General features: G+C 42.3%; 1 protein-coding gene across 1 annotated transcript in view; it reads right to left on the bottom strand.

The window, feature by feature from the left end:
- Positions 1–16,396, bottom strand: part of Mcf2l2 (MCF.2 cell line derived transforming sequence-like 2) — a 241,384-nt gene that overhangs the window by 176,673 nt on the left and 48,315 nt on the right. Inside the window, exons 4-6 of the mRNA XM_048347033.1 lie at positions 7,660–7,750; positions 4,177–4,296; positions 1,007–1,123 (exon numbers count right to left, since the gene is read on the bottom strand). Coding sequence (XP_048202990.1) covers positions 1,007–1,123; positions 4,177–4,296; positions 7,660–7,750 — 328 coding nt within the window. The remainder of the gene's footprint in view (positions 1–1,006; positions 1,124–4,176; positions 4,297–7,659; positions 7,751–16,396) is intronic.

The following is a 16,396-nucleotide window of genomic DNA, read 5'->3' as shown; positions in this document are numbered from 1 at the left end:
CTATTCACATCATCTGTGAACTTCAGCCTCCTCACTTCAGCCTTCTGTAACTCTCTAAGTTCTTTAAAAGCCAGTTTTTGTCTTTGATGTCAAGGTATGTGGTTTTCAGATGTCTTCACTGAAAATTTATCTGGGGGGGGGGGCGGTGTGTGCATGCACGCGCGCAGGGCCAGTACTAAGGCTTGAACTCAGGGTCTGGGTACTATCTCTTAGCTTTTTCACTCCAGGCTGGCACTCTACTACTTGAGCCACAGCTCCAATTCTGGCTTTTTGCTACTAAATCGGAGGTAAGAGTCTCACAGATGTTCTTGCCTGAGCTGGCTTTAAAACACAATCCTCAGATCTCAGGCCCCTGTAGCTAGGATTACAGGTATGAGTCACAAGTGATCAGCAACACTGACACATTTTGAGTGCATTCCAAGATCATTAGCAGGTGTCCCTGGCTCCTACCCACAAGACATTCCTATACCAATACCCTCAAGAACTGCCTAAAGACATTGAATTGGCAAATGTCCTTAAGTGGGAGAAGGTTAATCCCAATAGAAAATGACTATGTTAGTCCCATTTTAACAGAGAAGGAAACAGATTTAGAGAGGCCTAGCAGCTTACCCAAGGTCACACAGCAAGTAATGGTAACAATATTTAAGTGTGGTTTCTTCTGACCTTCTGGATTACAATTTTGTCTGTATATTAGAAACACATGGAGAATTTTATGGATGCTAATGCCTGTGATTCCTCACTAATTAGGTGGCAGAATTTCCCTGTGCTATAGCAGGGTATTGGGATTTTTTTTTAACTCCCCAAGTTCACTCTGTCAAGACACCCATGATCCCCACACCAAAATCAGGGGGATTAGATGGTCAGCTTTACCCTACTTTTGCCCCTGCCTGTGACAGTGACCTTACAATGTTGATCTTAAGCTCTCTTGTCCACAGGGAGACAAGGAGTGGTGGTAAAAACAAAACAAAAACAAAACAAAAAGAAACTAGCTTCATCTCATACTCACCGTGCGATGGTTTATCCATTGACTGTGGCGATATTTCAGAGTTCCCCCCAGCTCCTCTGTCAGTTGGCTCTTGTCAATGTAGCCATAGAGGTCAGAAACAGAGTTTAACATGATGATCTGGAAGGGGGAAAAATGCATATTCCTCCCAGGTCATTAAACAGCTCACTTAGATTCTACTATTAAATAAAGCTTCAGTTCTGTCTTATCAGATATTTATGTCCTCATATTCAGAACAGAAGTATTTTAAAGTTCCTTTTCATGTTTTCCCCTTTGAACGAGGCATATATAAGTGACCTGTAGCCTGTGATAAAATGGTGCCTTGAGTCCAGATCTCAGTTTCCAAATACTTAGGTCTCACTTTAGATGAATTTGTGTCCCAAGTTCCCGGGCAAAGGTATATTTTCCAGCCATCAAAATGAAGAGCTGGGGCTGGGAATATGGCCTAGTGGCAAAAGTGCTAGCCTCATATACATGAAGCCCTGGATTCGATCCCTCAGCACCACATATACAGAAAAGGCCAGAAGTGGTGCTGTGGCTCAAGTTGGCAGAGTGCTAGCCTTGAGCAAAAAGAAGCCAGGGACAGTGCTCAGGCCCTGAGTCCAAGGCCCAGGACTGGCAAAAAAAAAAAAAAAAATTAATGAAGAGCTGTGATAAGGTCTAAAAATCTGCATTAAAGAGTAGTTTGGTGAGCATTAAAATACATTAGAATACAGGGACTAGAATGCAGATGTTAAAAAGATTCATTACATTGATGTACTGTACAAAAGAATGCTGGTGTACCTCCAATTTGCCTTGGATGGAGGGAATGTGAAGGGCTAAAACCCACAGAGATTAGGTTTTAAAAATCATTATCTTTAAGTGGTTGTACAGATGTTTCAATTCAACAAGCCAATTCATTCAGTGCAATGCATCTTGATCAATGTCACCCCCTTCCACTATTCTCTGGGAGTGGGTTTTTCTAAACGAACAATCCTGCTGCTGAACAAATACCCACCTGGTTTGAACAGGGCGGTGCTATATAGCCCAGGATAGTCTCTAATGTATGAGCTTCCTGCCTCAGCCTCCTGAGTGCTGGGATTATGGGCATGTACTACCAATTCAAGCTAAAAATAATTTTGAAACTATGAGTCCACCTATACCTTTCCTTCCTGAGTGTTTTAAATAATTCATAACAAAAAGTTTTCCTACTCTTTCTAAAATTAGATATTATAGGACAGTAACATAAATAAAATACCAAGCTAAAAGTGTATTTGCTTCTGAGAGCATGTTAGCAATACTTGGAATTAAAAATAACAACGATGTACAACAATATGTCTCCCTTCCTTACCCCAGGCGCAACCACCTGGACCTTTTTTTTTTTTTTTTGTCAGTAGTAGGGCTTGAACTCCGGGCCTGGGTGCTGTTACTCTATCATTTTAAGCCATGGCACCACTTCCAGCTTTCTGGTGGTTAATTAGAGATAAGAGCCTCATGGAAGGGCTGAGAACGTGGTTTAGTGGTAGAGTGCTTGCCTAGCATGCATGAAGCCCTGGGTTTGATTCCTCAGCACCACATGTACAGAAAAAGCCAAAAGTAGCAACGTGGCTCAACAGGTAGAGTGCCATCCAGCCTTGAGCAAAAAGAAGCCAGGGACAGTGCTCAGGCCCTGAGACCCAAGCCCCAGGACTGGCAAATCATCATCATCATCATCATCATCATCATCATCTCAAGAGTCTCATGGACATCATGGGCTGGCTTTGAATCATGATCCTCAGATCTCAGCCCCCAGAGTAGCTAGGATTACAGGCACGAGTCACCAGCACCCAGCAACCATTTTTACAAACTGGTTTCATGTATTATTCCTGAAGTGATGTGTCCACAAGCACCTAAGCCCCTCTGGGTTTGATCAAATGGTTACATACTATACCTACTGCTCTTTTTAAAATTCCTGATTCAAGCATATCTTGGATGAACCAAAATGTAAGCTATCAGGTGTAAAGTCATGGTTCTAGAACATACATACACACACATAATTAATTACAAATCCATGAGTATATGTGCATATACATGTTATATTTACAGCTTCTGCTGCTGAAAAGTCCTAAAAGACATTGAGGTAGTAAAGCACATTTGCAGCCAGATCTTGGTTTTGACATCATTGCATACCAACCAGAACCAGAGGTCCTAAGCAAAACTACTGATTTATGTCTGAATCAAGGTCATGTATCTAATGAGTCTAGATCATACTGGGCCTGAAAACAAAGAAGTACTAAAAAATCTTAAGGACACAGAAACTACCTTAATGGCTCCCACAGGGACAATGTGAACCTCAAGATAATTAAAACTACTAATAAACTATAAGCCATTGGGAAAAAAAAAATCCTGCCAGGAACTAGTGTCTCACTATAATCCTACCTACTCAGGAGGCTGAGATCAGAGAATCATGGTTTAAGTCAGACAAATCCAGAGACTCTTATCTCCAACTGGCCAGCCAAAAAGTCAGAAGTGGAGCTGTGGCTCAAGTGGTAGAGTTCTGAACTTGAGCAAAAAGGCTAAGCAAGAGCACAAAGCCCTGAGTTCAAGCCCCAGTGCCAACACAGACACACACACACACACACACACACACAACCTTCAAAGATCCCCACTGATTAAAGTCTAGATCCTTTATCCTCACATGCAGACCAACTCCATACCCTTATCTTTTTTATTTTTCTTTTCTTTTTGCGGGGAGGGGGTGGTCAGTCACGGGGCTTGAACTCTGGGCCTGGGCGCTGTCCCTGAGCTCTTCAGCTCAAAGCTAGCTCTCTACCATTTTAGCCACAGCTCCACTTGTGACTTTTTGGCTGGCCAGTTGGAGATGAGAGTCCTAGATTTGTCTGACCTGAACCATGATTCTCTGATCTCAGCCTCCTGAGTAGTTAGGATTATAGGCGTAAGTCACTTGCACCTAGCTACCCCTCTTTTTTGCCAAGTAATTATTATCCTCTAGGCACTATCACCAAGATGAGATTCCTCAGGCCCTCCTATAGTGTGTATTTCCTACTGCCTTTAGGTTCACTGCTCTGATCTCCCAGAATGTTCTCCATTCCCCCTCTATCTGCATAGTGGCACCTTTCCTGGAAACCCAGCTCAACTGGCATTGTCTCCTGATGTCCTAAGAAGATGGAAACGAGGTGAAAGGTCATGCTTACCGGCACTTTCATGTCAAATTCATCTCGATAGTATTTAATGCCAATGTCAGTGAATGTCCTCTGAATAAAGCGAGATGGACGAAGAATGAAGATGAGCTGCAAGTTCCCTGGAAATGCCACCTGCAAGTATTGTGCAAAGCACATAAGAGAAAAAATATCACCATTCTTGCCAAGATCTACTTTGGTCTCCTCTTGACCAAGATTGTTAGAGAAAAAGTGAAGGGGGACACCATAGCTGCCAAAGAAGTACAATCAATTTCACAGGATTTCAGAGCCAAAGGAGTTTACAGATAATACAAACCTTCCCTTTAAAACTAAATGGACAGCCAGAGACTCCCACCTGTAATCCTAGCTTCTTCATTATCCTCTGAAATACAGAGGATAATGGCCTGAGGCTATTTCAGACATACATATGAGGCCCCTTCTCAATATGAGGCACATACATATGAGGCACAGTGGCATGGGACCCTCATCCTAGCTATATGGGAGGCTGAAATCGGGAGGATGGAAATTCCAGGTCAACACAGGCAGAAAAGTATATGAGATTCCATCTCAATGGTGGAACGCACCTGCCATCCCAGCTGTAGGAAGTAAAAAAATAGGAGGACTGTGGTCCAAGCATATGCCCAGGCAGGAAAAGTAAGCAGAGCAAAAAGGGGGGAGTGCTAGAGGTATTGCTCAGTGGTAGAGCACCTATCTAGTAAATCCGAAGTCTGTCCTGAGTACCAACAACAAAAATTTCTAAATGAACAAGTAAAATACAAATTTCTGAGTAAGAAATATATCATTTTGGTAAACTAATACCATAGAAATACTTTGTAATCTGCTTTTTCACTTAATGTTATAACACAAATTTTTCTTTCCTCTTATTAAAAAAACAATTTAGTAGTCATTTGTGACATTTTTACTAATACACATAGCATAGCATTTAAATGAAACTGTTTATTGATGATAAGTCTTATGGCTTTTTTTTCTGCCTGGGCTGGGTTTGAACCATGATCCTCAGATTTCAGTCATCTGACTTACAAGTGTAAACTACCAGTGCCTGGCAACAGCATCTTTTACATACAAAGTGATCAAAATGTCATCCTTAGACAAACTAGGCTGATTTCTTGGGTTATTCAGGTACTGTCTGTAGCCCCTGGGAAACCAGAGGTGTCAAGGCCTGGAAAAAGCCTTGAATGTCAACCCTGATGGTAGTTATTCCAAAGGGAAGTCATGTAACACAGCTAAAAGGACAAAGAAAAATCCATGTACCAGGTATCTTTGAAATATAGGCTTGAAGCAGAAGCACCTGTGTTTTGTGATGTTACGCCAGGATAAACGAGCTGAGGCGCAATTTCCGTATGTGTATGAGGCTTTAAGGTGGTTTGAGGGGGCTCAGTGAAGTGATTGGCTGTGTCTGTGATTGCTTCTGGAAGTGGGTATAAGCAAGGCATCCTGTGTCCCTCGGCCTCCCAACTCCTGCACCTCCCACCCCACCCTTCCATTTCCTAGGCTGTGTTAAAAATGATGACACCACTGGCTCTGAGCTGTCTCTACCTGACAACATGGCTGAGTTCACAGGCTGCAGTCCTGGCAACAGAAAGGCTACATCTACTTGCTGAACGAGATTTACATCAAAAGCAAATAAGAAAAAGGAAGTCCATGCAAAGTTGTATAATTTGATGCCAAACTGCAAGCTTGCCTCCAGAAAAAGCTACTTCAATGGCATTTTGTCTGGACTTGCTTTTATCATCTAATGTGTAAAAACAAAAAAATCATGAGCCCGGTGTTGGTGGTATACACTGGTAATCCTAGTTACTTGGCTGAGATCTGAGGATTGTAGTTCAAAGCCATCCAGGGGAAGGAAAGTCTACGAAACTCTTAATTCCAATTAACTACAAGAAAGAAAGAAAGAAAGAAAGAAAGAAAGAAAGAAAGAAAGAAAGAAAGAAAGAAAGAAAGAAAGAAAGAAAGAAAGAAAGAAAGAAAGAAAGAAAGAAAGAGAGAGAGAGAGAGAGAAAGAAAGAAAGAAAGAAAGAGAGAGAGAGAGAAAGAAAGAAGGGAGGGAGGGAGGGAGGGAGGGAGGGAGGGAGGGAGGGAGGGAGGGAGGGAGGGAAGAAAAAGGCCAGAAGTATAGCAGTGGCTCAAGTGATAGAGTAATAGCCTTGAGCAAAAAGCTCATGAATATCATTTAGCCGCTGAGTTCAAGCCCCAGGACCAGCACAAAAAAGAAAGACAGAAAAAGAAAGAAAGAAAGAAAGAGAGAGAGAGAGAGAAAGAAAGAAAGAGAGAGAAAGAGAGAGAAAAAGAGAGAGAAAGAAAGAAGGAAGGAAGGAAGGAAAGAAAGAGAGAGAGAGAGAAAGAAAGAAAGAGAGAGAAAGAGAGAGAAAAAGAGAGAGAAAGAAAGAAGGAAGGAAGGAAAGAAAGAAAGAAAGAAAGAAAGAAAGAGAAAGAAAGAAAGAAAGAAAGAAAGAAAGAAAGAAAGAAAGAAAGAAAGAAAGAAAGAAAAGGAATCATTTGAATGTTAAAATGAAGATTATCTTCTATCTGATTGCCCTCACAGCACTTGGGTACCTGTAGTTTGTGGGAAAGGTGATCCTGGGGAAGAGAAATGAAGTGGAGAGAAAGGTGATGCATACAGTGCCAGGGTCCACGAGGGGCTGAGAGTCATTTTGTGTGCAATACAGGATTCTTCCAGTGAGAAGTATAGAAGCTGAGGTTAACTCCTGTAACCTGTAGTGGCAGGTTAACTTGGGCATTGACTCCCCAGCCCTCCCAGCCTGGCCCTCTCCAGTGCCAGAGTGGTCAAGAAGGTAGAGACTCAGAGAGCCTTTGCCACACTCCGAAATGGTGAGAGAGACTTTCAGGTATCAGACGCAATGTAACAAACACCTACTACAGTGATTTCCCAAATCTGACATAATTGCTTTATTTTTGCAGGTACTAGGGCTTGAACTCAGGGCCTAGGCACTGTCATTGGGCTTTTTTGTTTTAAGGCTGGCACTCTAGCACTTAAGCCATATGTCCATTTCCAGCTTTTTGGTGATTAGAGATGAGTCTCATGGACTTTCCTGCCCAGGCTGGTCTTGTACCATTATCCTCAGATCTCAGAATCCTATATAACTAGGATTACATGAGCACAGGATTTGATATAATTTCCTTTTTCCCAGAACCTTGACATAAAATGGCTTCATAGACAATTTAAATAAATTCAAAGGGAATACCAAAATTGAGAGACAAAGGGTAAAATAAGAGAAACACCAACCAAAGCAATACTTGCAAACCTGTTTGGTATAAGTGAACTGAACATCTCAGGGGGGGAAAGGGGGAGGGGGAAGGGGGGTATGAGGGACAAGGTAACAAACAGTACAAGAAATGTATCCAATGCCTAACGTATGAAACTGTAACCTCTCTGTACATCAGTTTTATAATAAAAACTTAAAAAAAATAAAAAAATAAAATAAATTAAATTATAGTAGCACAAAAATAATTATTTACAGCTATCCGCATCAAGGATGCCTTTATGGAACTCCACTTGTCTCTTCGTCGGTCAATCACAATGATGAATCCAATGCTGGCGGCCTCCATGCTGCAATGAAGAGGGGTTGGTATCAGATGTTAGGTGTGACCTGAGGTGGGGCATGGGGTGGGGTGGGGGGTATCTCAGAACAGAGGACACCCTCCAGTCTCCACAGCACTCCTGGCTCACTGTTGGGAACACCTCACCCAGCACAAAGTGGATGGGTCTGATTTCCCCAACAAAGAACCTAACTCCCTCTTCCAGCTGAGCCAACAATCAAGGCAACAAGCGCTTGGTCTCTCAGACCTTCCCAGGGCTCTGCCCCCAGCTAGCAAAGGGCGTGAAACACCAAAGAGGCGCCTGTGCTCACCCCTGCAGGAAGAAGCAGGGGTCACTTGAGCATCCTGTGTCTCCTGAGCTCCACTCTCTACTCACCATGAAATTATCAGAATCCTTCCCTAGAAGTCAGTTTAGAGCTGCTCAAAAATAGCACATGTCAGTGGGAAAACATGCTAGGTAGGGGCACTACCAGTACTTATACCACAGCCCAAACGTTTTCACATATTGCCTCTATTAAGTTGTTGCTAATGTCTCCATTATTACAGCACATATTTCTAAATATAACACAGTATTTTATATACAGTATAAGTAGCATAACTTCATTTCACTAAACACCAGGTTTTTTTTGTCTTTTTTTTTTTTTACATGGTGCCATTACTGGAGCATAAACTCAGGGCCTAGGAGCTGTCTCTTAGCTTTTTTTGCTCAAGGCTGGCACAGCTTTGAGTCACAGCTTTACTTCTGGCTCTTTTGCTAGTTAATCAGAGATATGAGTCTCACAGACTTTCCTACCCAGTCTGGCTCCCAACTGTGATTCTCAGAGCTCAGCCTCTTGTGTAACTAGGATTACACGGGTAACTGGCTGAACATTAGTCTCAATAGTATAATTCCATTTATTCTAGCCCATCTTTGGTGCTGTTATACATTTATTTCACATAGATAATAGTGTAAATGGTTAGTTTATTATTTAAAGGGTGACTGTGGCTAAGAAGGAAAGTTTTCACCATGCTCTTTCCAGTCTTGTGACATTCTCTTGACATCATCAGCTAAGTAATGTAGTGACAAAAGCTAATCTGAAACATTCTTTTAAATTTTAATAGGCTCTAACTCTAGATAGTGACTTGACACTTCCGGGGGACCATGGATGTCTTCTAAACCTTCAGTCAATCATCTTTATACAGGTTATATAAGAGATGATGAGATACAACCTAATTACATATGGAAGCCACAGAGGAAAATTTAGTTTAACCTCTTGAATAACTCAGAGTCTTCATTGCCTGAAATTCCAAACCTTGCCTAATCTTGTCTTTTGCTGTATTTTTCAATGCCTTATACCAAGTGGAGAGTTATTCCCTTATTATCTGTGGAACTGAGCTCTTCACTTGTGATGAACTAAATGCATTCTCTGGCATTCTCTCTGATGATTACACAATCTCTGCCCAAACCAATAGAGACAATCAGATGTGCTTTTGTTTCCCAGGAAAGACAGCCATGAGCAGTGCATTGAAAGACAGGGAAACCTCTCAAGGAGACATAAAAGAGGTGTTTACAGAAGAATCAATGACCACCTGCACCCTCCCCTCCACTTCCTTTGTGGATCCTGATTCAAAGTTAAAAGAAAAAGCTAATTGAAAGCCAGGAGTCATTGGCTCATGCCTGTAATCCTAGCTACTCAGGTAGCTGAGATCTGAGGATCACAGTTCAAAGCTAGTGTGGGCAGGAAAGTCCATGAGACTCTTACTTCTAATTAACCACCAAAAATCCAGATGTGGGGGTGTGGCTCATGATAGAGTGCCAGCCTTGAGGAAAAAGTCCAGGGACAGTGTGTAGGCCCTGAGTTCAAGCCCTGAGTTCAAGCCCCTGAACTGGCACACACAAACAAACTTCTTTACAAAGTGGGTTTGCCGGGAGAGGGAGGAGAATCTACATGGAAGCCAGGGAGAAGGAAGAGCACAGAGTGCATGAATGCTAAACCTAGAAAAGACTCAGGAGAACAAGAATTGACTTTCTAGAATTGACTAAAAAACTGCATGAGCAGTATGATTTTTTGTTGCTGTTATTCTTTGGTGGAATTGAACTCGGGACCTCATGCTTGTTAGGCAGGTAATCTACCACTTGAGCCAAGACTCCAGCCCCTTTTTATATTATTTATTTCAAAGATAGGGTCTCCCTTCCAGCCTGGGCTGTGATCCTCCAACTTGTGGTTCCTGTGTTGCTGGGGATAACCGCCACCACTCTGAGCCATTGGTTGAGATGGAGTCCCAGGAACTTCTTTTTCCCAAGCTGATCTTGAACCCAGTTCCCAGATCTATGCCCAAGTATTACAGTCTTGAACCCCTTTTCTAGGCCTCAAAGTATTCATTATAGTAAATAAAAGCCCAAGCTAGGCACTGTGGCACACACCTATAATCCCAAGTGGAAAGTGAGGTTGGAGGAATGCTTGAGACAGGAGTTTAAGGGCATCCTGGCAAACAGAGGGTTCAAAACAAAACAAAGCCGAACAAATGAAAAGGGAAGTCTGTTTGCGGGACCTATTCCCTGATTTAGTCTCCTGGCCTCAATCTCTCTGTCTTAATAGCAAGTATGTTGCTTAGACAAACCTACGTAATTGCAAAGGAAACCCAAAGCATGTCCCTAAAGTATATATTTCATTCACAGTCATGAAAGAGCAACCAGTGGCTTCTGAAATGAATAAAACCAAAACATCAAAGAGAAAAAACTTGAATGGACAGAAGAAGCAACCTAGAAACACATAATGAAAAACAGAACGGAACTTTTATACTTTTCCTTTCTGGTAACCTCAGACACTTGAAAGAATCCATATTACAATGGCAGTCTCTTGTAATAGAATAAGACTCCATGGAATAGTAAATATATAATATTAGGAAGAAAATAAAAATTGATAGAAAGCCAAAAAGCATATGGCTGATAATGAAATTTAGAACCTGAAATGAAAAGCTTATCAAAACAATAAAAACTCCATGGTATTTTAGAATAAAAATAAAACTATTGAAACTAGTGGCATGGCTCAACAGTTAAAGAACCACCCTTGAGCAGAAAAAGCCAAGCAAGAGTGAGAGGCCTTGATTTCAAGCCCCAGTACTTGTAAAATGAATAAATAAATAGTTAGCAGACTCTCGTTTAACAAACAATAATAACGAGGGACATCTGAATATTGGAGCAAAATCTGAATCTTTGCACATTCTTTCATTACAAATCAGCACAACAGATGAAGAGAAGCATAGAGAACCCATGCCTTGAGCATAAGAAACTAATAGGGGCTGAAAGGCAACAAGAAAAAAAAAGCCCTTTAACAGGAAGACAGGTCCACAGACTGGGAAAAAAAATATTTGCATATGACTTAGAAAGGACTATTGTCCAAAATAAACAAAGAGCTCCTAAAACTCAGTAAGAAGCAAATGAATAGCAAATTGAAAGACAGACAAATGAACATCAATCACTTAAGAAGATATACAGATGGGGGAAAAATGTACAAACATGTTCAACTCACATCATTTGAAATGGCAAATTAAACCAATAGTGAAATACAACTATATATGACTATTGATGAGGCCAGGGACAAAGGTACTTCAAAGGTCTGCTCCCTAGGAAAAACAGGCTTAAAAGTAAAAATTCAGAAAAAACAGATAGGCATATTTCTCAAAAGCAACAAACTACAGAAAAAAAACTTTTAAGCAAGGTGTCTGGATCAAAACTGTTATACTCAGACAAGCTGACCTTCAAGCCTTGAGGAAAGAGAAAGTATTATAAACATGCAAACTCAGAGAGTTCTATACCTCTCTTGAAGAATCAAGCAGAGGTTATCGTCACTCTATCAAGAGATAATTTGAAGAAACTTCCACAAGAGGTTGATTTAACATAATTGTAGGTTCACTACCAAGTAGAAGAATAATATGTATAAATAATGCAAGTAAAAGATAGGAAGGGAAAGAGGTAGACTTATTGGCAATTGTGTGGACAATAAGAGTGGACAAATATTATTGAAAACTAACAAACCAGGTACTAAAGATTAAATTTAAAAATAAAGATAAATGACATCTTAAAAAGGCATGAATAGGGTAAAGAGAAAGATGGCGCCGAAAGAATAGGGAGGTACCCCGACTCGCACCAACTGAATAGCGAGCTGGGAACTCCAACACCCAACACCCCATCAAGAACCCAGCAAAATCAGCATCCAGAAGCAGTGGAGAAACACAGGAAAGCAAAAAGGAGCAAAAAAGAAGAACCGAAAACCTACATGGAGCTGGAGATTCACCGGGGCACCCTCCCCCCACCAGCCGACCCTGGCCCAAACAGGGCCAGGCTGGGAAAGGGGAACCCGGCGATGGGCAGACAGGCTGCCAGGAGCGCAGAATTCATATAGCGGGAGACCCCACAGACACAAGGCAGGGTGCAGACCAAGACACACACTGGCAGCGATGAGAAGTTTGGGTCCACACCGGGTTCAGACAAGGGAACCCAGCGCGGCAGAAAGAGGGAACGGGGGAAGCCACCACGACACTTTGCCAACCCCTGAAGGGCTAACGGCTGCGCGGGACACACACACACAAAGCAGCAAAAGTGAGTCCCCCATAATCCCTTCCCCCCAAGCCCGAAAAGAAGCTAGATCTCCCTCCCTCCCCGTCCCCACTCCCGAGGGAACAAAGAACCCCCAAATCAGGCGGGAAGCTCCCATCAGGTGCTGGGAAGCCAGTTTAGCAGGGGAAGGGCGGAACAGCCCCAAGCCCCCAAAGGTTCCTAAACTGGCAGAACCGGCCCTGTCCCCTTCCCAACAGGGGCCAGGGGACGGCCAGCAGGGCAAGCCCCACCCGAGGCGCCTGGACCTTGTGGACTCTTACAACTAAAATCACAGGAGCTGGTGGGCAATACCAGCCCAGCAGGGTCACCTGAGCCTGATCACGTCCCCCCCCTCGCAGCGGAGGTGAGGTCTGAGGGTGCCAAGCCACACCCGGACAGTCGATCCCACTGGGCCCCACACATACCGCCCCCCCCAACGGACTCGCGGGAGGGCGCAAGCACAACCCAACAACCCAGGACTCGCTCTGGGAGGCATATCCCACTAAAGTGCATGTTGTAGTGGACAACAGTGCACAGGAGGGCAGGGCCCCCGGCGACAGCGCCCGCTCTGGTAGGCGTGTACCCTGCACTGGTGAGCGGGGCCACCGCGGCAGCACCTGCTGCCGTAGATACGCCTACACAGGAGGGAGGAAAGAGCTACAAACCAAACCTGAGAAGCCACCCAGATTTCCAGATGCACAAATTACAAAGAAACATAACTCAGTTCATCAAAGGACAAGCCAACTCGCCAGCTCCAAAAAGCAGCACGACTGAAGAGGAGATGGAGACTAAAAAAGCAAATGAGGCCATGTTAACAGGAATGATCGAAAGCGTCAGAAATGAAACCAGAAAACAATTCCAGGAGTTTAGAGCGGAAATCTGGAAGGACACCCAGGAAGCCAAGAAAGAAATGGAAGCAAAAATGGATACAATGCAAGCCTCATTTAAAGAAATGGAAGCAAAAATGGATACAATGCAAGCCGCCTTTAAAGAAAATCTCCACATCCTGAGAATTGAAATGCATGAAAAAATAATTTAAAATACAACTCTTTAAAGGAAGAAATTTCCACGATCAGAGCTGATATGACAACCATGAATAGCTCTCTGACATCCATAAACTCCGCAATTGAAACCATAACACAAAGAGTAGACCATATAGAATCCAGAATCTCTCGCCTGGACGATGAGGCAGCTGACAACAACCAGAAAATGACCACACTCCAAGAAAAGGTGAAGCTTCAGGGAAGATTAATCCAGGAACTAATGGACAAAGACAAGAGATATAATCTGCGCATAATTGGAATAGAAGAAGGAGCCGAATATCAGAACAGAGGGCTTAATCATGTTCTCAATAAAGTTATTGCAGAAAACTTCCCCAATCTCACAGGGGACCCCATCCAGGTAACCGAAGCCTATAGGACACCTGGCAGGCCAGACCCCAGGAAAACCACCCCAAGGCACATAATATTCAAGACTACAGACCTCAAGATTAAAGAGCAAATTCTGAATTCAGCCAAAGCGAAGAAGGAAACTTTTTTCAATGGGAAGAGGATTCGAATAACATCCGACTTATCCACACAAACTTACCAAGCTCGAAGTGAGTGGAAGAACACCAACCAAGTACTCCAGAATAACAATTTACAACCTCGGATCAAATATCCAGCGAAATTGGAGTTCACATTCGAAGGGAGAACCAGATCTTTCCACACCAAAGAGGAGCTAAAGGAGTGTGTGAATAAAAAACCAGCCCTACAGCGAATATTAAGAGGGGAACCCCACCCAACAGAGATCGTAAAAGACACACAGACAGAATCAGAAAGAAACTTCAATAGCCAAAGTCAAGCAGAAAGACCAGCTCACTAAAGACAAGAAGAAAAAAAAAGAGGAAAAAACAGCCCAACAAGAAAATGGAAGGAGAAAAAACACCCTTATCCTTGATCTCTTTAAATATAAATGGCTTAAACTCCCCGATTAAGAGGAGCAGACAGGCAGAATGGATTCGCAAACAAAAAGTTGACATCTGCTGTCTACAAGAGACCCACCTTACAGCAAGGGACAAAAACAGGCTTTGAATGAAAGGATGGAGCAAGATCTACCAAGCAAATGCACCCACCAAAACGGCAGGTGTAGCCATTCTGATCTCAGACAAGCTGGACTTCTCTTTAAAGTCCACTCAAAAAGACGCAGAAGGACACTACATATTAATACAAGGAAAAATCCAGAATCAAGAAATCACGGTGATAAATGTATACTCACCGAACAAAAGAGGCCCGACATATGTCAAGCAAATTCTCACAGAATTAAAGAGCAAGATAGACGCAAACACAATCATATTGGGTGACTTTAATACTCCTCTCTCTCCAAGAGACAGATCCAACACTCAAAGGATTAGTAAGGGAGCTGAGGACCTAAATAACACCATTTCCCAAATGTATCTAACAGACCTATATAGAACCTTTCACCCTACAGAGACCCAATACACCTTCTTTTCAGCAGCCCATGGATCATATTCCAAAATAGACCACGTCATAGCCCACACAAAGAACCTCAGCAAATACAAAAGTATTGACGTCATCCCATGTATTATAGCTGATCACAGTGGATTAAAGGTAACCCTCAACAACAAAGAAAACCACAGACACTATACACACTCTTGGAGGCTAAACCCCATGCTGCTATCAAACACTTGGGCCACAGAACAAATTAAAGATGAAATCAACGAATTCATAAGCCACAATGACAAAGAAAACACATCACAAAGAAACCTATGGGACACAGCTAAGGCAGTACTGAGGGGCAAGATCATTGCACTCAGCACCCACATTGAAAGAATGGAAGCAGCGCAGGTGAATACCCTCACGATGAAACTAAAACGACTGGAGAAACAAGAAATGACAGAATCTAAAACGACTAGGAGGGGAGAGATCACAAAGATTAAAGAAGAGATAAATCTGATTGAAAATAGAAAGACCATTCAACAAATAAATAAGACTAAAAGCTGGTTCTTTGACAAAATGAACAAAATTGACAGACCCCTTGCAAGACTCACAAAAAAAGAAGAGAAGAGACTCATATACGTAAAATCAGGGACTCCACAGGAAAAATTACAACAGGTACACACGATATTCAAACAATCATAAGGAGCTATTTCCAAAACCTCTACTCAGCAAAAAACAATAATTTTACAGAAATGGATCAATTCTTAGAGAAGTACAAACTGCCCAAACTGAACCAAGAAGAAATAAATCAACTAAATAAACCAATAACTTATGGTGAGATACAGGAGGTAATCAAGAACCTCCCTACTAAGAAAAGCCCAGGCCCAGATGGATTCACCAATGAATTCTACAAAACCTTTAGTGAGGAGCTAATTCCAATACTCCTCAAACTCTTCCGCGAAATAGAAACGGAGGGAGAAATCCCAAACTCATTCTACGAAGCTAATATCATACTCATTCCCAAACCAGGCAAAGACCCAACAAAAAAAGAGAACTACAGACCAATATCACTAATGAACACAGACGCAAAGCTCCTCAATAAAATATTAGCTAATAGGATCCAGAAACTGATCAAGAATATCATACATCATGACCAAGTAGGCTTCATCCCTCAGTCACAAGGATGGTTCAACATCCGTAAATCAATCAACGTAATTCACCACATAAACAGAACTAAAATCAAGAATCACATTGTTATCTCAGTCGATGCCCAAAAAGCCTTTGACAAAATACAACATCCATACCTATTAAAAGCTTTGGAGAGAACAGGAATAGATGGAACATTCCTCAAAACAATAAAAGCCATATACAACAGACCAACTGCTAATATCATATTAAATGGAGAGAAACTTAAATCATTCCCCCTAAACTCAGGAACAAGACAAGGATGCCCACTCTCCCCACTTCTGTTCAACATAGTGCTGGAATCCCTAGCCATAGCAATAAGGCAAGAGGAGGACATCAAAGGGATCCACATCGGCAAGGAAGAAATCAAGTTATCCCTATTCGCAGACGACATGATCTTATATCTCAAGGACCCAAAAAACTCAGTACCCAAACTCCTACACCAAATAAACCA

Source organism: Perognathus longimembris, chromosome 5, assembly GCF_023159225.1.
Source record: "Perognathus longimembris pacificus isolate PPM17 chromosome 5, ASM2315922v1, whole genome shotgun sequence".
NCBI classification, from domain to species: domain Eukaryota; kingdom Metazoa; phylum Chordata; class Mammalia; order Rodentia; family Heteromyidae; genus Perognathus; species Perognathus longimembris.
This window is presented reverse-complemented; position numbering and strand designations above follow the sequence as displayed.